The sequence below is a fragment of the Lycium barbarum genome, chromosome 1 (assembly GCF_019175385.1).
Source record: "Lycium barbarum isolate Lr01 chromosome 1, ASM1917538v2, whole genome shotgun sequence".
NCBI lineage: Eukaryota > Viridiplantae > Streptophyta > Magnoliopsida > Solanales > Solanaceae > Lycium > Lycium barbarum.
In genome coordinates this window covers 137,400,760-137,423,463 of record NC_083337.1, presented here as the reverse complement: position 1 = coordinate 137,423,463, position 22,704 = coordinate 137,400,760, and the positions used below count along the sequence as shown (strand labels likewise).

Sequence of the window (22,704 nt, the reverse complement as noted above, 5' to 3'; positions counted from 1 at the left end):
AAGTTCTTTGATGTAGTATACAGTGCTTGCTGATGTAGACTCTTTATTCAATACATTTTGAGTTTGTTTTCAAAATTATCTCAACTCTAAACTACTAACTTCACTGAGTTGCAAATCTGCTTATCATTTGTACAGAACTCATGACTACAATAGACTTGCTGAAGAATTACTAAAACCCTAGAGTTTACAATTTGCAAGTAATAGTACTACTACTACTAGAATTTAACAAGTAAAAGAATAAAAGAAACAGAGGATGAACAAAACAGAGAAGGGAACTTTGAAGAAAAACATTAAAAAAAAAATTACAAAAAGGAGTGTTTAAGTAGTTTTAGATCCTTGAGTAGCTGGAGCTGTCCAGTATGTCTTTACTGCAAACAAAAGCTTCTCCCTCTCCAATGGCCCGTCTTCATGATCAACAATTTGACTATCCCAATTCAATCCATCCGCTATCCTCTTCACTCTGATCAATATATCTACATCGTCTCGGATTATTACACTTCCTTCTGGCCTTAATATCCTATCCATTTCTAGTATAATATCTTCCATTTCACATCTGTTGCACAATCACCACCATATATGTAATCAGAAACACTTTTGAGACTTAACATCTCCAAGAAGGTAAGATAACAAGGTCTTTTAAATGATAGAATTACAAGCATGTAATGACTGAATTTACCTGCTTTCGTAGAGAGTAAATACTGAATCAGCATGGATGAGATCGTATGTTCTTGGGTATGTTGACATAGCCTCACACCTATAGAAAAGTTTACGTTAATCATAAAAGAAAACACCAGTAGCGGGTCAAGAATTTAGACGCTATAGGTTCTGAATTGAGACTGTGTGCTGAAATAAATGTACATTGAACTCTATCAATACTAGTTTTCAGGACATATATATACTTGTATATAATGGTTTGGAGGCATAGTACTTTTTTTACCAGTTCTGATACGTTCCAATTAGCCCTCGTTCATAAATGACACCAAGTGTATTGACCTTAGCCTCAACAGGAACTACATTCATCACCCAAGCAGGATCATTGATCAAGTTTGCAGCAAAGCCACCTAGGAATGCATTCATATCTAAGATATTTCTGTATCTCCCTGGTTCGCCAAGCTGGTTATTCACGGACTTGTAATATGAAACTCTTCTTTTCCATAGCTGTGAATCCTTCTGGAAAACTTCTTCAGTGACCCCATCTACAGTACCCCTGCTTATCCTCGGTGGTATCGCTTGTAATCTTTTAGGCCAATTTTTCAATTGTCCACCAGCCACCTCTTCTTCACTTGAAACTTCAGGTAAGGGAGTTAAGCAAGTCTCAATCTTTGTATACCTGAAAACATCAAAAAGCCGCAAAGTTATCACTGGATAGAAAAATCAGACTATAATAAAAATGTGACAATAAGTTGAAGGATCACAAACCAGGCTATATCAGGATCTTGGGCAGGGCACATTGGTGGATTTTTTACCCTCTTTCGAAATCCTGTACACTTCATATGATTGTATGGCTTCTGCCATATCGCAATATCATCCTTTTCAACAAACTTTTTCCAACATAGTCTCTTAGCTACTTGCTCAATTTTATTTTGTTCAGCATTTAGGTCTTCTCTGGTCCTTGCCCAGCCTTTCCAATATCTTCTCCAACGGATCGGAGGGCCAGAGAGGATCCAAAATCCACCAGGTCTCAGGACTCTATCAACTTCAATCAAGTACGTTCCATCATACTCACCCCACGGAATGAGACAACGCGAGCAATGCGCCATGTCAAAAGCTCTAGATGGATATGGAAGCCTTTTGGAGGCAATTACTCCAATTAGAGCAGGTACCCCTCGCTCGAGAGCAAATTGAACCTGTGCTTCATGTGAATCCCGAGGTGCAAATGATATGGCTATGATATTTCTTGACAATAGATAAGCTCCCCAACTCGCGACCTGCAAATATTTTAGCAGCCTCTTCAGACAAAAAGCTTATAAACAAGAGTAGTCATTAGTGAAAATGTTCAAGTAAATTAGCCATCAAATGCAAATTGTTCTTGAGATGGATTCTATTATCAGATGAAGTAGAATTAGAACTTGCAGATTAAACCCAAGGACTCTTGTAATTAATAAAAAAAAAGTTACAGACTTAACTGTTGTTTATGTTTCCTATGAGACTTAGCTAACACGACTTCTTAATTACTTTCTAGCAGTCCATTGGAGACCTAATTGAGAACATATTATCTTGTTCAACATGATTCCCTTTGCTTAATTCAGCAAATTAACTTTCTATGGAAAAAAGGCATATTAAATAAACTGACCCTCAAACTTGGCCCCAGCTGGCAAGAATGTCCTTCAACTTTGGATGTGCACAAGTAGGCACCTCAACTTGTCTCCACTGTGAACACTCCAACTTACAAAATGACCATCTAGACACCTCCAAAACGTCAATGCAACGTCAGAATTTGTGTTTACGTGTTCAACTTTATACAAACTGAGGTGTCTACTTGTGCACATCCAAAGCTGGAGAGTATACTTGCTAGTTGAGGTCTGTTTATACATTTTGTCAAAAGTAAAAAGAGGAGATAGTTTTCAATTTTATATATAAAAGTAAGATTCTTTTCGTAATAGAATTGTAGTAAAAGTTCTGTAGTTAGCTGCTGAAAGATTCACAGAAGAAAACAAGATATCATGCATGGAGTGCCAGGTGTGGAATGACGGAGTTCAGTTCAGGAAGAAGAAAAAAAGGCTGTTTTGATTCCTCCTGGACAAAAGAGCTTTTGTCTTGATTCTGAGGATACCTCACTGGCCTATTATTTCTAATCCGATCTAAGCAAGGACAATCAATTTCCTAATTATTCCTTCAGACAATTCGACTTCTTGCAGTCCCTCTAGATTAGATTTCATTCATCATCGATGCTTAATCTAAGTTTGTCCTACCCAGTTATGACACATGGAGAGAAAAAACTGAGATGAATACTTACACGTCTGTTTTCGCAGATTTTTAAAAGTAATTAATTGACATCCCACTCGTGACTAAATTTCTATTAAAAGTTGATTTTTTTTTTTTGGATAATTACATATTTGAACAGCTCAAAATAATAATAGCGAACAAACTTATAGATTTTTTATATTAAGTATAAATATGTGTGTGTATATATATATACACACACATTGTATACACAAAATATACATATAATATACATTTAATAAACATAATCAATGTATAAACTTTATTGTATAGTTTAGAAAGCGCTCTTAGTTAATTTTGGCCAGACCGAAAAAAAATGAAAAAGCCCTTAAAAGTGGGGTTTCTTTTAAAAAAATAAAGAAATGCAAAACCGTAAAAGGAAGTATCAAGATTATTGGTGAGGGTTCGAATCTCTACGTTGTAATCTCCTTCCCCATTTTCTTTTCCCTGCCCCTATGTAATAAAAAAAATAAAAAAATAAAAAGATTCAAGAAGAAAACGGAACAATAAAGATAAATGACCCATAAAAGGAAAAAAGAGAATATTTTGGGGGAGAAATTATGGTAACAAGAAGATCGACATATACCAGCCAAAAAAAAAAAAACTGTAATTAGCAACATTTGTTAATTAAAAAAGAGCAAGAAAGTAAAACTTACCCCACAGCCAGTATCAATGGCGGTTCTAATGGACCCATCTTTAAGATTAATCAGCTTGCCAATATCATCAATATACGCATCAGCACCATTAGGGAACATAGTTCCACCACCAGGAAATCTAAATTTATCACCTTCATATCTTATCCAATTTTGAACAGCTTTTTCAACTGTCAATTCTTTATGTGGCACGTTATCATACCATGCAAGATCTCTACTAACAGGCCATTTAAATGGATTCTTGTAACCATAAGGTGCAGGTATACGACATTTCAAGAGTTCATTCTTTTCAGGACAATGTCTTTCTCTGTATATTAACCTGTTTCTTTCATATTTCAATGATCTTTCAGGGTCTTCACATGGGGTGTATTCACTGTATTTTATGTCACAAGAAGGGTAAATCTTGACGGTGTTATCACGTGCAGTAATGGAGGAATGGTGAGTGGCGAAGTCTAGTTTTTTTGTGGTTCTTGACGATGAAGTTTTGGGAGTTGTGGAATTATTGTTTGTTGAAGGGAAACAAGGGAGGGTAGTATGGATATTTGAAGTTGTGATGATAGTGTTGCGGTTGGTGCTTTGCCATAAACCAGTGAAGTAAAATGCAGAACAGAGAAAAGTGATGGCAATTAAGGAATAAAGATTGGGTTTTTTCAAGTGTAAAGAAGAAAGGTAAGAAGGTGGTGGGGGTTTGGAGGTTGGAGTATAGTATGGGGTTGGCTTAGAACCCGCCATGATTTAGAGTAGAGTTTTGAAGAGTGAGTTTTTGTCTTTGTGTGGGGGTGTTTATAGGAGAAAGAGAGGAGGACAGGGTGGGGTGAGGGGGTTTGTGGTTGTTAGAGATTTGAGAAGGGTTGGATGAAAAATAGGTAAGAGTTATTAAGTTGGGTTTAGGGGGATGTGATGGGAGTAGTTAACTATGTGCATGGTAAGTAGAATGTTGTTTTAATTAATGCTAGTTGGACATGTGAGAAGGTGCTAGTTTTAGTACTAGGTGCATAGTTAGAAATATATTACTCCTACAGTGTGATGTTAAATTGGCAAGTTATATGTAGTTATGTATACAGAGCATTTTGTTTGGTTGATTCCAAAGTTGGAAGTAAGAACGAGGAAAGGATGAAAGAAAAAGGAAGAGTTAATTAGGGGTGATTTATAAGAATGATCTTGAAGGCGGATGGATAAAATTTTAAATTTAACAAGTTTTGACTTTTATCTTAGAAGATTTGTCCATAAGCCAAGAGGGGTCAGAAATTCAAGATCACTCATTTTTAAGATCATTGAGTATATTTATTATCGGTGCAAGAATTCGATTTTGTATAAAAAGAGTATAACAAATTATTATGATAAGCTAATATTGGTAAATTAGATAAAAATATTATCTAACCTATTATAACAATTAACAAATTAAATTATATTAATTGCGTAAAAATCTTTAGGGTATAACATGTACCTGAATAACAAATGCCAATGACAGAGAAAGGGGATGAAGTGCTTATTACATTTTCTTAGTACTAAATTTGGTTGCAATTGGTTCTACATAATAAAATGAGACTTAATTGAAATATTTGGCAATGCCGTTAGGCGTTAGGGGGATATAGAATTGTTTAGGGATGGTGTTGACTCATCGGGTCGCATATATCATCGTTTAGGTAAAGTGAGATTCTTTTAATTTTTTCCAAGTATTGGCAGATCTGCTTCTGCATTTTTGTCCTAAAGTGACTCCCTGACAGTCTAAATATGAATATAAAAGCATATGAAGTCAATTAGGAAAAGTTTTACTATTTTGTTTAAGACGATATATGGTTCAATACTTCTTAACAGCTAGCTAACACTTATTGAGTTTAATTTTATATTTTTAGACTAATTTTAGTGTTTACACACTCAAATTACTTAAAAGCCTACTATACTATTTGTAATTGTTTATTTTAAAGTATGTATTCATACTGCCGTAATAGAAAGAGTTTTACTCTTTTGTATATATGTGATGGTTTATATTAACTAACATACAGCTATCTAACACTAATTGGATTTAATTCTTATATGAGTTTAAGTTATTGTATGCATATATATTTATATAATCAGTTTCCATATTAAGTAAAATCTCTCAATAAGCATCAATTTGTAATTTGGTAAAAATGATTAAGTAACTTGTTAGCACACTGCAGAGGTAGATTTAGAATTTCAAGAAAATGGATGCACTATTACGAAGAGATAATCTAGAATTTACATTCCATAGGTAAAACCTCACATGTAAAAAGTCACTCATCGTGTAGAAAAAATTTTCCACCGTCAACGGATGTAGGTTTAGAATTTCAAGAAGATAGGTGCACTATTACAAAGAGATAAATCTAGCAGTAAACTCATTACACTTTTTAAATTATGGGTTTACAATTAACTTCTTTTGTAATTTTAATGATTTTTCACATATATATCCATATTATTTTTTTGCGCGAATTGTCCTTCAAAGGCATTGGTCTTTAATTTTTGCTCTTCGCCTAAAAATTCATGGGTTTCGGGTTCGAACTCCCTCTCAGTCAAAAAAAAAATCACAAGACAGAGTTTTGAATTCAGTAGAGTTTTTCTTATGCCTGAAGGCAAACTCTGGCTTATAAGGTAGAGTTTGCTACCTTAAGGCAAACTCTGCGTTATAAGGTAGCAAACTCTGCCTTAAGGTAGAGTTTTGCAGGCAAATTTTGTCTTGCGAATCCAAACTCTGCCTTGTGATTTTTTATTATTATTATTTTTGATCGAGCTGGGGTTTGAACCCGGCACCCATGATTTTTTAGGCGAAGGGAAAAAATTAAAGGCCACCAATTTGAGGAGCAAAAATTAAAGATCATCCCCGAATCAGAGCAATCGTGCAAATTGCCCTATCTATACTTGTGTTGAAAATATTGGATCAGTTGAACTCGCTGACTATATGCTATATCGTGTGCTACTTGTTTCTACATAAACATTTGATGTAACTACAAAGATTTTATGGTGACAAAAGGAGAATAAAGATTTCAATTTGTTAAATATGGGGATTTTGAAAGAGTAAATTAAACCAATTAAAATGGGAAAGGAAAAACTTAAAAAGGTATTTAAAACGCAAAATCAGGAGAATTGATAAGAGGGGTTGCTCATATGGTAAGCACCGTCCACCTCCAACCCGAAGATTTTGAGTTCGAGTCACCAAGGGAGCAAAAAGGTGAAAGCTCCTGGGGGAGGGTAAAAAAAAGTAAAGAAGAATAAGGACAATTTAGGGTCAATACGTTGACGTCAAGAGCATTTTAGAGTGAAAAGATAAACGAATGACATTTTTGTACCAATCCGATTGTTCAAGGGCATTTTAATCCCTTTTCCGCACCTAAATACGTCTCATCAATATATATAACTAAAATCGTTTTTATATGTTGACAAATGACAATTTAGTACTTTTGTGCCCAGGTAGTAGTATGGATCGATAATTTGGAATCTTGAATAATAATATAATGATGTAAATAATATTTTATGTCATTTAAAAGGTATAGGTAAATCTATTTAATAGCATCTATTTAAACCCGCAAGGGGTTGGTTGGGTGAGTGGTATCCCACATGGGAAATTTGGGATCGATTTCCCTCCTCAGCAACCTTCTCAGTTAGAGTTCGTTGAACCAGGTTTGTCTAGTGCGATTTACATCTCCTGTGTGGTTTGCAAGCTATTGCACAGTGAGCAGGTTACCTAGTGCGCACCCGAAAGATAGTGGCTGCGGGGTTTCCCTGGGATTCCAAAAAAAAAAAAACATTAATTGATAATCTAAAATAGATGGTGATTTTCTTGATATAACATATTAAATCACACAAATTCCATATAATTTTTTTTTTTTTTTGGGATAACAATTCCATATAATTCCAGTTGTAGAGCATATAAAAAAATTCAGATTCACTAAAGAACCTCTTGACGTACATAGACTTATGAACTTTGGTAGGAGTCATTCAAATGTAGTTTAAAACAAGAGGAATTAATGGATAATGGAGCCGTGGTATCAAACGTGAAGGCAACGGAGGCTTAGAACGGAGTTATTCAAAACCCCAACAAAGAGTAAGGGCCCATTTGGCCATGAAATTTTTTTCACTTTTTTTCAGAAAACGTTTTCACTTTATTTGAAAATCAACGTTTGGCTATGAAAATTTTAAATGAAATTTAAAAAACACCAAAAAGCTTGTTTTCACTTTTTTCACATTCAACACATTCAAACAATCAAATATTCTTTGCAAAAACTATAACCAAACACAACTCCATCTTCAACTCCAACTCTAAAATACCAAATAAATTGAAAAACATTTGATTTTCATGGCCAAACGCCAACTAAATAGAGTAAAAAAGGGTTCACAAGTTTAGAGTGTTGCTACGAATTTCCACACGTCAAAAAGTAATTTATTAGTATTCAAGTTTAATTAGAGTGTTTCCTACGATTGTCCTTACTATTTTTGTACTTATCAATCCCATGAAATTAATTTTTTTTTTTTGGGCACTTTCGCTATATGAGAAATAACCGAAAGAATTATTTTTCGTAGTTTCCTTTCATTCCTTGAATTGGTATTAATACAAAATATCCTAACCTAAAATAGGATATTACAAAATATACAAAATATTCTAACCTAAAATAGGAGATTACAAAATATTCTCTCTAATATTTACATAATTTATCACACCCTCGCAGTCGAAACAGGAGGTTTACGAACGCTTAGACTGTCTCGAAAATCTTCAAAAAGGACCTGAGGAAGACCTTTAGTGAAAATATCTGCAATCTGATATCGGGACGGGACATGAAGAACACGAACCTGTCCCCGCGCAACCTTCTCACGCACAAAATGAATGTCCATCTCAATATGTTTGGTGCGTTGATGTTGCACCGGATTTCCTGACAGATATATGGCACTCACATTGTCACAATATACCAACGTATCCTTGCGAACCGGACAATGTAGTTCCAATAAAAGATTGCGAATCCAGCAAGACTTAGAAACAACATTAGCAACACCTCTATACTCCGCTTCAGCGCTAGACCGAGAAAGAGTAGGTTGTCGCTTCGACGACCAAGAAATCAAGTTGTCTCCCAAAAATACACAATACCCCGACGTAGAACGACGAGTGTCCGGACATCCACCCCAATCTGCATCGGTGTATGAGAAAAGGTCAGTGACTGAGGAGGGGTAGAGATGCAATCCATGGTCAAGAGTGCCCTAAATGTAACGCACAATTCGCTTAAGAGCATGCATATGATCGTCCCTCGGATCATGCATATGTAAGCACACCTATTGTACAGCATATGAAATATCGGGTCTCATGAAAGTGAGATACTGAAGAGCACCTGCGAGACTACGATAATGAGTGGGATCCTCATAAGGAGCAACCGAAGTAGCGCTGACCTTCGGTTTTGGGTCAACTGGAGTGAGAGAGGGCTTGCAAGAAGACATACCCGCGCGATAAATGATTTCTTCAGCATACTTACGTTGAGAGAGGAACATCCCACCCTTGTGCCAAGTCACAGCAATGCCAAGAAAATAACTCAAAGGACCTAAATCCTTCATAGCAAATTCGGAAACAAGACGATCCATGATGGAACGACGGAGAGTGTCTGAGGATGCAGTGAGAATAATATCATCAACATATAGTAAAATGTATGCCATGTCAGTCCCCGTATGGTAGATGAACAAAGAATTATCAGGCCTGCTATTTAATAATCCAATGGAATACACAAAATCTGCAAATCGTCTATACCAAGCACGTGGAGCCTGCTTAAGCCCATAGAGAGACTTACGCAATAGACAAACATAATCAGGATGTGTACGATCCCGAAAACCCATAGGTTGATGCATATACACAGTTTCCTTGAGCTCACCATGAGGAAAAGCATTATTCACATCCAGTTGATGTGTAGGCCAATGCTTTGACAAAGATAGACTAAGACTAGTGCGGATAGTCGCCGGTTTCACCACCGGACTGAACGTCTCACCACAATCTATGTCAACCTGCTGAGTTTTGCCATCACCTACAAGTCGGGCTTTATGCCTCTCAAAATCACCATTAGACTTTTCTTTATGAGTAAAAATCCACATAGAACGAATAACATTAACATTAGGTGGACGGGGGACCAAATCCCACGTCTTATTCGTAACAAGAGCATCAAATTCATCATTCATAGCCATTTTCCAATTCGGGTCACGAAGAGCGGCCAATGGGTTACGAGGTAGAGGAGATTTCATGTTATATCCCGCATTTCGTACATTCGGATAATTCAAGATGATTGCGAGAAATTAAAGTCAAGACTATTTTTCAAAATTATTTTAGTGAATGAGTTGTTTATGAAAATGCTTGATGTGGAAATATTAAGAAAGGCAAAGGGTAAAAAGGGAAAATTCACAAAATGACTCGTGGAAATATGGAGGAAGGCGAAGGGAAAATTTGGAATTTGAAAAAAATAAAATAAATTTTCATGAAGTGCAAAACAAAACAAAAAAAAATGGGCTTGGAAATTAAAGGGGGCCATTGGGCCGTCCATAATAGATGGACCAAAGCCCATTTGGGGACAAAATTTATAAGTCCAAAAGATGACTTATTAGTCATCTTATTCATTCCCTTCCTAGAAATTTCAAGAAGACTAAAGAACAAAAGAGAAGGAGAAAAAGAACCAAGGACATTCGGCCATGATAAATCCAACAAGAACCTTGGAAAATTTTTATCAAAAAATTATTCTCTTCTAGCTAAACAATCCATTGAAGGGTCCTTAGCAAAGTGAAGTGGTTATTGGAGCAAGAAAAACATATATTCATACAAGTTACAAATTCTAGCCAAGTGAAAAATCAAGAGAAAAAGGTAAGGTTTAATCCTTTTCTGATATGTTGTGGGTGATTATGTATGTTGTGGAGTGTGAAAATGGATGAAATTCATGAAATTATGGGTGTTGGTGCTTGGCCGAATAGGTGTGTGGTGTAGGAATGGTAAACCAATTATTTTATTTAGTAATTTGATTGTTGTTGTGTTGTGGATTCTATGATGTAAAATGAGGATTTAATGGTTGAAAATGAAGTTGTAATCGTTTGTGAAAATATGGATGTGTAGTGTGTGTGTGGCCGTGTATGTGTGTTGTAGTGTGTAGGGACGATGAGCTAATTTTATCTAGTATTTTGATTGTTGTTGTAATGGAATCTATGATGAGAAATGGAAGTTTAATAATTCTAGTTCAAGTTGCAATTGTTGGAAAAATTGTTTTAGAAGCTAATGTGAATTGAATATAGTGTTCTTGCACTTATGAAAAATAATGTTGTTAGTGTGTGAATTGTTGGTATAGTTTGTGAAATTGGAAGAAAAGAAATGTAGTTAGTGTTCTTGTTGAATTTGGAAAGCTTTGGGTGAAGTGGTATGTTGGTTGGGTTGTTTGGAATATTAGTTGAATTGTTTGAAGTATTCTTGAATATATGTGATGGACTTGAATATATATAAAATGTCGTGGAATGATGCGACAAGAGTTGTTAATATTAGAATATATTTTGAATTGATTGTTGAAATTGTTAGTATGATTGTTGGTATTGTTGTTGATATTTTGGCCGGGTTAAATTCTCGGATTGGTTGTTGTATTTTTGGCCGAGTTAGATTCTCGGGGATGGTGTATTTACAGGGGAAATACTGCCGAAATTTCGGTAGAATATAAATGAATTCATTTGAAAGACTAAGACAAGTGTATGTCGACGAGTCTAATAATTATGTCAATTTTCTTGAATGTAGATTAGCAAGTTTGGACAAATAAGTGTAGCTAGTTGGTCGTGGGACAGGTATGTAAGGCTTACCCTTTCTTTCTTTGGCATGTCCTAGAGCCAAGTAAGGTATGATGTTGATATGTACATTGGGGTTACTCTATTCTGTGATTCCGAGCTTGTTTATGATTCGTGTGCACTTTTGATATGTTCTTAAAGGAATTCTGTAAGAATCAATGTGCTCGACTTTTGGAAATAGTCTGCTATGTTTGATATGTATGTATGGTTCCAAAAGACCTATCTGGTTTGATCCATAATGAGATTCAAAAAGCTCCTGATATGACTATTGTTTTGATTCTCCAAGGAAATCTTCTGAAACGTTCAAAGAGTTCTGTAAATTTTAATGTACCTAACTTTTGTAAAAGATATTGGATTTGCTTTGAAACGTTCGTAATAGTTTCTGTGGTAAAAATGTCCGTAACTTTCACATAGTAACTCCGATTGACTTGAAACATGTTTATGATCCTTCAAAGGTCGGTATAGGTACGTATATATCGAGTCTTGATTTATGTGCATTTAGTTTCCCACTACTCTGCTCATGCATGTATTATTACTTCTTTCGTCGAGTCCCGGACCGGTATATATCGTGCGCATGGTACGCCGGGTCCCTTGCTTGAGGGTCGGGTGCCATATATGTATTCCGGAGTATGATGTGTTACGGTGTTATGATGTGTTCATGGTTCGCCGAACCATATATGTGTATATGTATGTTCTGATCTTATAATATGATGTTATGATGTGTGACGGAGATTACGGAGCAAACCTTCTGGAGTATGATGTGTGTGGCGCCAAAGGCAGGGTGGCGCCACGTTTCCCCGGGTCCCGTAAGGGGCCGGATACCGTTCTTGGCATGCATGATTCATGTTCTCAGTAAGTGTTTTATTATTCTGTATATCGTGCTTAATGTCTGTACTAACCTTCTGCACGTGCCACAGCAATATAATATGTGTATATGGATCGAGCTGCACGTTCCGCAACAAATACATTTGTGGATCGGGCCGAACGTTCCTCGGCACTAATATGTTATATATGTGGATCGGGTCGTACGTTCCTCGGCACTATTATGTTACATATGAATCAGTTATGTGTAAACGTATATGATGACATACGCTGTTGGCACGCGCGGTCTGTGTTTGGAAAATACACATTTTGGCACTCTGGATGACCTACTTACCTTCTGTACTTTTTTTCACATATAGCATCGGTATATATGATTTGCATTCTGAAGAATAAGTATTTTGGTATTCTGAAAGTGTACTTACTCTTGTATCGTTTCTTTCGATTATAATTCTGGTTGTTGTATTCCATGCTTTACATACTCAGTACATATTTCGTACTGACCCCCTGTTCTTCGGGGGCTGCGCTTCATGCCACGCAGGTACACCCAGATGAGTACGGGACTTCACTAGAAGATGCTTCAGTTGGATTGGCAACTCCATTTGCTCCTGGAGTGTTACCGAGTCAGAGTATATGGGCTGTGATGTTTGTTCGAAGTTAGAGACTTTGCAGACAGAGTCGTGGGGATAGTATGTCGGTTTTGTAAGCGGCTCCATCAGCCGATATGTCATTTTGTATTATGTGATAAACTCCATATGATTACAGATTTTGTCTGATTCGAAAACGTTGATGAAAGAAAGATTTGAAAGCTTACTATGTATTTCACTACTATTTAATTTCAGAGTCCGAGGAGATTATGTGTAAAATAAGAGTCTGTGGGTTCGCTCGGCTCCGGATATGGGGCCGGGTGCCCATCACACCTTAGCGGGATTAGGGTGTGACATTTCGTAACCATGGTATGTAAGTTAAACTGACGTTTAGGCTTGAAAATACCCTGTTGGCTGCGTGTGACCATGGTGGGTCGTGGGGTGAGGATATGCGGCTGGACATTGGCATGTGGAAGGGGGCTGGTGGTCAGGCTAGAGGCCTGTTGGGCAGCCTGCACGATAGGCGGTGCGGCAATAGGAGTGGCGGACAATGGAGAAATAGGGGGGGGGGGGGGGGGGGGGGGGGACCGGCTGGGGCTGCTACAACGTTGGGCCAGCAGCGGTAATGGGAGGTAGTGGAGCAGGTCTGCTCGGCTGGACAGAGGGCGGTGGAGGGGCAACTCCGGATTTTTTGATGTAATGAAAAACATAAGGTGAGATTCCTTCATCCGAAAAATCGTAAGTATGGGATTGAGGGGTAGGAAGGTTAGCAAAAGGAAACTGAGTCTCATCAAAAATAGCATGACGACTAATGATGATTTTATTTGATGATAAGTCATAGCATTTGTAGCCTCTATGGTTTGATGGGTACCCCAAAAATACACAAGGTGTAGACCGAGCTTGCAACTTATTAATCGTAGTTGACGAAAAAAGGGGTAGCATAAACACCCAAAAACCCGAAGATGAGAGTACAACGGTTCCTTTTGATATAGAGCTTGGAGGGGAGACTTTTGATTTAATAATTTGCTTGGTATAATATTGAGGAGGTAAGTTTCCATTTGCAATGCATGATGCCAAAATGAAGGTGGAAGAGAAGCGTGGGCAAGAAGAGTCCGCATGACATTATTGATAGACCGAATTTTCCTTTCGGCCTTCCCATTTTGTGAGGACGTATGAGGACAAGAAAGACGGAAAGACATCCCATTCGATTCACACAAACACCAAAAATCATTATTATCATATTCTTTCCCATTATCACATTGGACATTTTTTATTTCTCGTTCGAAATGTGTTCGGACATGGGCCTGAAATTCTAAGAACTTAGCATAGACATCAGATTTCTTAGCTAAGGGAAAAGTCCACAAATATTTTGAGAAATCATCCAAGAAAAGAACATAATACCGATGACCCATGGAACTTAAGTGTTATATCCCGTATTTTGCGTATTCGGATGATTCAAATAATTGCGGGAAGTTAAGGGCAAGGCTACATTTTTGACTTGTTTAGCACACAAGTTGTTCATGAAAGTTTTGAAGTGAAATATCAAGAAAGGCTAGGGGCAAAAAGGGAAATTCGCAAGATGGCTCATACAAATATGGAGAAAGGTTAAGGGCAAATTTGGAAATTGGAGAAATAATTTTTCATGAATTCAAAAAAAAAAAAAAAAAAAAGAGATAGTCTTGAATAAAAAGGGAAAGTGGGCCGTCCCAAATTGGGGTGGGCCTTGGCCCAAATAAATGGATTGGACATGGGTATATTAGAAGACTTAATAGTCATAATTTTCATCTTTCACCTTAGAAATTTCAAGAAGCTTAGAGAAAGAAAAGGAAAAAAACATGAGGGTCATTCGGCCATGGTGGAGGAAAATGGAAGCCTGCAATTTTGATCCAAAAAATATTTTCTTCTAGTATTCCTACTAATTTGAAGGTCCTCTTTAACGTGGAGTAGTTGTTGGGGCAAGGAAACCATTCATTCTTACAAGGAGCAATTTTAGCCAAGAAAGAAGATAAGTGGAAAAGGTAAGGTTTAATCCCCTTTTTATATGTTATGGATGGTTTGTATGTGTTGTAGAGTGTAGAAATGAATGAAATTCATGAAAATATGAGTGTTGGGTTGAAGCCGTGTGGATGGTTGCTTTATGTAGAAGTGATGAATTAATTTTACTTAGTATGTTAGTTGTTGTTGTTGTAGATTCTATGGTGCAAATGAAGGTTTAATGGTTCAAATTAGTATTGAAATTGTTGTGGCTTGTTGGAGAAGTTAATGTGATTTGAATGTAGTTTCTTGTATTTATGGAGAATAATGTTGCTAGCATGTAAATTGTTGATGTAGTTCATGAATTTGAAAGAAGGAAATGTGTTGTTATTGTTCTTGTTAAATTTGGAAGGTTTCGGGTGAAGTGGTATGTTGGTTGAATTGTTTGAAGTGTTCTTGAATCATGTTAGAATGATTTCGGATTAATACTTGAATGCATTTGAATTAATTGTTGAAGTTGGAGATATGATTGTTGATATTGTTGTTGACAAATTGGCCGAGTTAGATTCTCGGGGATGGTGTATTTATAGGGGAAATGCTGTCGAAATTTCGGCAGAATATAAATGAATTCATTTGAAGGACTAAGACAAGCATATGTCGATGAATCTAATGATTATGTCGATCTCTTGGATGTAGATTAGCGATAGCGAGTTTGGACAAATAAGTGTAGCTAATTGGACGTGAGACAGGTATGTAAAGCTTACCTTTTCTTTCTCTGGCATGTCCTAGAGCTAAGTAAGCTATGATACTTATCTTGGGGTAACTCTATTCTTGATTCCGAACTTGTTAATGACTCTTATTCACTCCTTGATGTGAGTTTACTTAGTATAGCCGGGCTTATTGTATGATTGAATGACAAGAAAAATCTAAAGAGTTTTGTAAGCAGTATTGTTCCCAACTTTCGTAGATGGTCTCGGATTGTCTTGGAGATGTTCGTACAGGTTCCTATAGTGAATAACGTTCATAACTTTCATGTGTTAACTTGGATTGTTTTGGAAATGCTCGTAGAGGCTTCTATAATGAATGATGTCCATAACGATAGTTGAAAGGTACTTGGTATGATTGTTACTTTAATTTTCCAAAAATATCTTCCGAAACGTTCGTAGAAGGTTCTGTCCTTCAAACGCTCACAACTTCCTCATACTAAGTCGGATTGTCCCGAAACTTGTTTCTGAGTCTTCAGGCACCGGTAAGTATACTTAACCATTGAGTCTTAAAAGTTGACTTATGTGCATTTAGCTCTCACTGCCCTGCTCGTGCATATGGTTGTTAACTTTCTTATATTAACTCGGATTTACTTGAAACGTGTTTGTGGTTTACTAATGTTTTCAAGAAAATTAGTTTTGTACTAAAGGAAACATGAAGTCGATTTCTAAAACCACTCCGAAGGGGGTGCGAGATGTTATTATTAGGACTTTCAAAACCACTCCGAAGGGGGTGTAAGATTTTCGAGCCTAAGCTATTGGATGATTTCATGACGTGACTAAGTGATACATGATAGTTTTGAGAAATAAAAAGGGAGAAGTCCCTATTTTTTTTAGAAAGGGAAGAAGTTCCCGTTTTGAAACTAATGTTGCTCCGAAGGGAGTCTTTCGATGGTTTTCAAAGATTTTCATGCCTGTGCATATTTACATACACGCCCGAAGGGGCTATCATTATTATTATGCCGGAAGAGGCATGCCCGAAGGGGCCATCATTATTATTTTTTCGCAAGTGGCATGCCCGAAGGGGCTAGGACTACTATTATTATGTCACGAGCGGCATGCCCGAAGGGGCCATTATCATTATTATGTCGGACGCGGCATGCCCGAAGGGGCCACTATTGTTATTAAGCCGGAAGCGGCTGCCCGAAGGGGCCACCATCATTATTATTATGTCGGAACCGGCATGCCCGAAGGGGCCAGGACTAGCATTATTATGCCGGCGGCATGCCCGAAGGGGCTATCATTGTTATTAAGCCGGAAGCGGCTGCCCTAAGGGGCCATCATTACTATGCCGGAAGCGGTCGTCCGAAGGGACTATTTTGTTAGCATGTCGGAAGTAGTAAGTGTGTTAGATTGCATCATCTACTTAAAGAATGGGTGCTCACCTGCATTATTTACTTAAGGAATGTTTTGAGACCTCGTGTTTACATTTATGCTTCTTCCAGCGAAGGCTGCAGGTATTGAGTTTGATTGTGATTTCTTCTCTCCTAAATTAAGCTATGATTATGATTTGTTACCGCTTTACATATTCAGTACATATTCCGTACTGACCCCCTTTCTTCGGGAGCTGCGTTTCATGCCGCGCAGGTACACCCAGATGAGTAAAAGACTTTGCTAAAGGTGTTCCATCGGGATTGGCGAGCTCCATCTCGGTTCGGAGTGTTGCCGGGTCAAGTATTTATGTCATGGTATTTTGTATATGTTAGAGACTTTGCAGACAGTGTCCTGTGGATAGGGCGTCGAGAAGTGCGAATCATTTATAGATGTTAAAAGAATATGTATTTTCAGATGACTCCAGTTGGCTTAAAGTAAGCAATTGATTGAAAGTTTTCATACTCTGTGTAAAGATAATGATCTCTACTTGGAAAAAAAAAAACTCCATGTTTTTCAAAGTTTTTGAAATGACAGGTGTTGGTAAAGCGAATGTTTAAGGGTTCGCTCGACTCTGAAGAGAGTCGGGTGCCCATCATGCCCTATCAAGATGAGGGTGTGACATTAAGACAGGAGAAGTCCATAAATCACTATGAATAATATCAAATGGCATACAAGTGTTCGAATTAGACGGAACAAAAGGCAACTTAATATGTTTACCAAGCACGCAAGAACGACAAATATTAGAGCAACTAGAATTATTACATTCAATGCTTTTATTGATCCTAAGAGAATTCAAAATTGACGCTCCCGGGTGACCCAAACGATCATGCCAAAGAGAAGAAGACAAAGCAGCAAAGGTTGATGGAGAATTGGCTATTTTTGTGATGGAGGTGGTGATGGGATATACATTGCCCCGGCTCTCACATCTCATTATTGGCATCCCCGTCTGAAAATCCTTCACAGAAAACCCATAGGGATCAAAATCAACAGTCACAGAGTTATCAGTAGTAAACTTTCTAACTGAGATTAAATTTTTAATGTGTTTTGGGGCGTGGAGGACATTTTTCAACGATAAAGGAGGGTTTGGGGGAGGTAAATGAGTATTACCACAACCACGAATTGGAATTGAATGACCATTACCAACAACAATACCATTATGATGATTGCTCAAATTAGAATAAGACGAGAGATTACCATTCGTGGATGTCATGTGAGATGTGGCACCAGTGTCCATGTACCACTTCTGATCCAGAGGATTCATAGTCATCGTATGCATTGCTGATTCGATGTCCGTTGGAGCATAAGACGGAGCATAAGGTGGGGCATATATCTGCTGATACGGGGCAGCAGCAAAGGCCTGCTGCGGAGGTTGGGGAGCAGGGCCCAGTAAGCCTGGCTGTTTGGCCGAGGGGCCTTGCGCAGGTCTGGTCCAAGTTGACGGATGCGGGCAAGGAGGCACATCCCATTGTGGCATCCAACCCCATGCATAATTCGGAAGCTGCCAAGGGTGAGGAGAAGGGTGACGCGGCCAGCTGCCTTGCTGTGGCTGCGAATTACCGCCGTTGTTACCGCGGCTGCCACCACGGCCGCCCTTACCGCCGCCGTTACCACGGCCAGCGCCGTTCCTACGGCCAGAATTGCGGCCTTTGTTGTTGTTATATTTGCCCCTGTTATTCACAGTATGACCAGAATTGTGAGTATTATCAAAAAAGGAAGTGGAACCCTCACCACCTGTGGCAGCCACCATCGCCGAAGGGGTAGTGTGGGCGGCCTGCATCGCCTTTTCTCGTTCCTCCAGAACAAGTGAGGAGCGCGCCTCAGTGAATGGAGGCAATGGTTTACTGTGGCGAATCTGCGTTCCCACACCCTTGAATGTTTCGGTGAGACCCAAAACAAGTTGAAGAACAAGTCGGGAATTTGAAACCGGAGCCCCCACATTCTTTAATTGATCGGATATACTCTTGAGCCTTTGACAATACGCGGACGCGTTTGGGAAGTCTTCCATCCTAGTAGTGAAAAACTCTTGTTCGAGCATTACGGCACGGGAGTTTTGATGGTCCTGGAAGATGTCACGCAAGCGATTCTAGGCTTCCATGGCCGTTGCTTCAGGTTCAAGAATTGTAGTAAGGAGGTCATTCGAAATCGTGAAATAAATCCACTGGAGCACAGTCGCATCAAGAGTCGACCAAAGCTCTTTTTCTTCATCGGAGGGAGGGGCTGCCTGCTTCCTTTTCTCTGGTGCGATGATATGGTGTATGACCTTATGGGATTTGGCGTGGATTTTAAAAAATTCCGCCCATGTACCGTTTTGTGCATTCTCCATTTCAAGAATCACAGGAATGTGATTGCGAATGTTGCAGACGGCGAACGCGGGGTGGAAGGATGTCTTTGAGTCAGACATGGTGGCGGAAAAGAGAAGGCAGTCGTGACGGAGCTAGGGCGCAGCGGAGAGGAGGAGAAAGAAAACCCTAGACTTCTGATACCATGAAAGAATTATTTTCCGTAGTTTCCTTTCATTCCTTGAATTTAGGGCTGCTTATAGGGCGGATCGGGTGGATAATTGCGCTTAACGGTTCGGCTTAACGGTTATCGATTTTTAAAAATACTAATCCGCTAGCCAACCTATAAGATATCGGTTGGTTGGGTATCGGGTCGACAATTAGCGGGCAGTTATCGGGCGGTGTATCGGTTAAATCTAAGAGAAAAGGAAAGATAAAATCACATGTAGTCAAGAAAAATTATCTATCTTTAAAGTGACTTAAAATGTAATAGTTTCATCTTATTTTACACTGTTTAGGTTGTGAAAGAAGATACTGATTTACCTTTAAAAAATGGATAGGAATATAAACTAAAGAGATTGACATCGTGGATTCGATATTTGTATCAAGAATGCAGCAAGTTAATCCATTTTTCCAAGAAAGTTAGCAAACCATAACATAGGCAAACAAGAAACACTGAATGAATTAATTGATAGAAAATAAACAGCTTTCACAATTAACAGAAACAGAGATACATATTTTAGGTTGGGGCTTTAGCTTTAGATTTACAAATTACAATTACAATACAAATTTTATATGTTAGGGCTAAAAATATAAATATGATAAATTCTTAACGGGTTAACGGTTTACCCAATAAGAAAATTGAGTAATCCGCCCCCGCTCCGATAAGCCGTTAATTATAAAATTTTAATCCATTCCCCAACCGCTAATCCGATAACCCAATACTAATAAGCCAATAAGCAACTTTTGCGGTTGGGTTATCGGTAACAGTTCGGTTTTGAACATCCCTACTTGAATTGGTTAATATACAAAATATCCTAACCTAAAATAAGAGATTACAAAATATTCTCTCTAATATTTACATAATCTATCAATAACCTAATCAACTTTTTGAGGTCAATTGAATTAATTTTTTATTATTATTTCCATAAAAATTTACATACAGATCTACAAAAAAGGATTTTCATATGAAATGACAAAAGATACCTCTTAAAAAGTAAATTAAAGTTCACATCAACGTAAATGTTGAAAAGGAGAAAAGATCACACAATATTTTAGAATAGAGGAAGTATATATTTGTTTGCGTATGTGCATTGTGCATGCCCACTTTAATTTACACAAATTAACGTTTAACCCCACAAAGAGTTTGGCTATTTTGCATTTCTCATTTCGCTCGAGAATGTTCAAACTTCAAAATGAAAATGACATAAGATGGTTTTATTAGGTAAAGAAAGTACCTTCTAAAAGCACGACATAAACTGGGAGTTATAAGAAATCAGTTCTTTTTTAATCTGTTTTTCAAATTTAAAAATAAAACTGAAGAACTAACGAAAGATCAGTTTATATACATTCCAAGAAAGCAAATAAATTTTTAAAAAGGCCTCTTAATGAAGTTAGTTGAAACTTAACCATTTATTTATCTTGGCGAAAATGGTATTAGTGTACTTAGCCATTGGGTGGTTCAAGACGAAATTAGTGTACGATGAAGTTCGAGGTCAACTAGTGATTTGTTTCTCTGTCAACTTGCATGTAGTAGAAAATTAGAAATGAATGATTTACTAAGCCAACTGATCAACTTAATCAATGCTATTACATAGGTAACATCAACTCCAATTTAATTTCAAACGCTAATCTGGTCAGATTAGTCGTCAATCTCCAGATTTATCCAGTTAATAATGTATCTTTCCAAGCCCTCATGTTCTTTTCAAGATTTTGTCATCTCAAAGCAAAAGCTTTTGCAAATTGCATCGTTGAGTTGGCATCCCAATCTTTCAAACGAATACATATTTAGTACATTTAAAAACGTACGTTGTGGGTATTACCTACTCTATTGTTTTTAAGCTGAAATTGAGGAGCATGTCGCAATATGCGTCCTTGTTATCGCCTAGTTGCAGAAATTTTGTTCCAGCTAATCTCTCGACATTTAAAAAAAATAAAAATAAAAATTGGATCATTTCTTGATTTTGGAAATTTCCATTTGATGAAGTGATTATCAAATTTGGGAGGCAAATGGTATTCAGATATATTTGCTGTCAATTGTTGCAAACTGTTGTCATTATTATTTGTTGGGAAATCTGGAAGTATAGATGTGTATGCAAATATAGTAATTAGTAAAAGTTTTTAGCCTTCTAAGAATGGAGCAACAAATCAGTTGGACAGTTCTGTAAAAATATGCTTACATAAGTTATAACCTTCTCCTAAAAATATCCCTGTCAGCTGGCAAAATCTTGATGCAGGGACCGTAAAAGTAACATTAATGGTAGTTTTATTATTGGTAATGGAAAAGCAGGAATCAGAGTTGAGATAATAAGGGTGATTCCATAATGACTTTTTCATCTTTACAAACTTTGACCTTTTTACAAGAAAATTTTCATTTTTTTACATAAAAAATATCTGAAAAAAATACATAAGAGATCTGAAAAGGTATTTTTTTGTTATTTAAATCGTAAGACGGCAAGAGATTTCATTTCCTCCCGTTATTAATTACTCAAACATTATTGATAAACAAAGTTTGATAGCCTCATGTATACCAGAGACATCCTTAACTTTTAGTTGATTACTACTAATAAAAAGAGTAATAAGCTCGTTTGACCAACTTTAGACTTATTCGAACATTCTAACTGTCTAACAATTACTTTTACTTGGACGCAGATAGACCAAGTAATAAATGGTGACTGGTTTCAGTAGCTTATTATGCCAAGAATTTGAAAGGTAAATTAAGTGTTTATTTAAGAGAAAAACTTATTTTATAGAATATTGCGTGATCATATTCTAGTCTTGTTCTTTTATTGTAGAGTTTTTAACACATTTGGTGAGAAATTATTAACATTCGCTAGCCAATATATAAAATAACTCGGCAGGATTGCACTTTGGGATGAAACTACAGAGGGATTTTTACTAGGTTAATAACCCTGGTGATGGGGTTGTTCAACTCAGAACAAGTCCAAACATAGCCGTAGACGCCGCCTCGGCTAAGCGGGCACAACAACAGGACCACCGCCTGAGTCTGAACAGTCCGTCTGGGTTATTCTCTGCCTGACCTCAGTATCATCCTTGGTGAATCCTTGCTAATTAAAGAATTTTCACCATAATATCTAATAGTCTAGTGTGATATAGTTCAACACAAGATGTTTAGCCTATCATTTAGGCTAAATATGAACAAGTGATTTAAAATAAAACAAAATAAGAGAAAGTAAATTACCTAATAAACTGGAGTTGTGCTCAGTAGAGATGTATGTTTACCAAACTTCAAACTTTTATTTAGAGAGTTTTTACAATAAAGAAAGGGGGTTTCCTG

General features: G+C 37.3%; 1 protein-coding gene across 1 annotated transcript; it reads right to left on the bottom strand.

Moving 5' to 3' along the window:
* LOC132639206 (probable methyltransferase PMT15) lies at positions 1–4,596 on the bottom strand. Its single transcript, XM_060355675.1, has 5 exons — positions 3,600–4,596; positions 1,420–1,928; positions 938–1,330; positions 677–754; positions 1–553 (listed from the first exon to the last, which is right to left on the bottom strand). Exons 1-5 carry the CDS (start codon positions 4,326–4,328, stop codon positions 319–321), a joined length of 1,944 nt encoding a protein of 647 aa, XP_060211658.1. The 5' UTR covers positions 4,329–4,596; the 3' UTR covers positions 1–318.
* Positions 4,597–22,704: the final 18,108 nt, after the last annotated feature.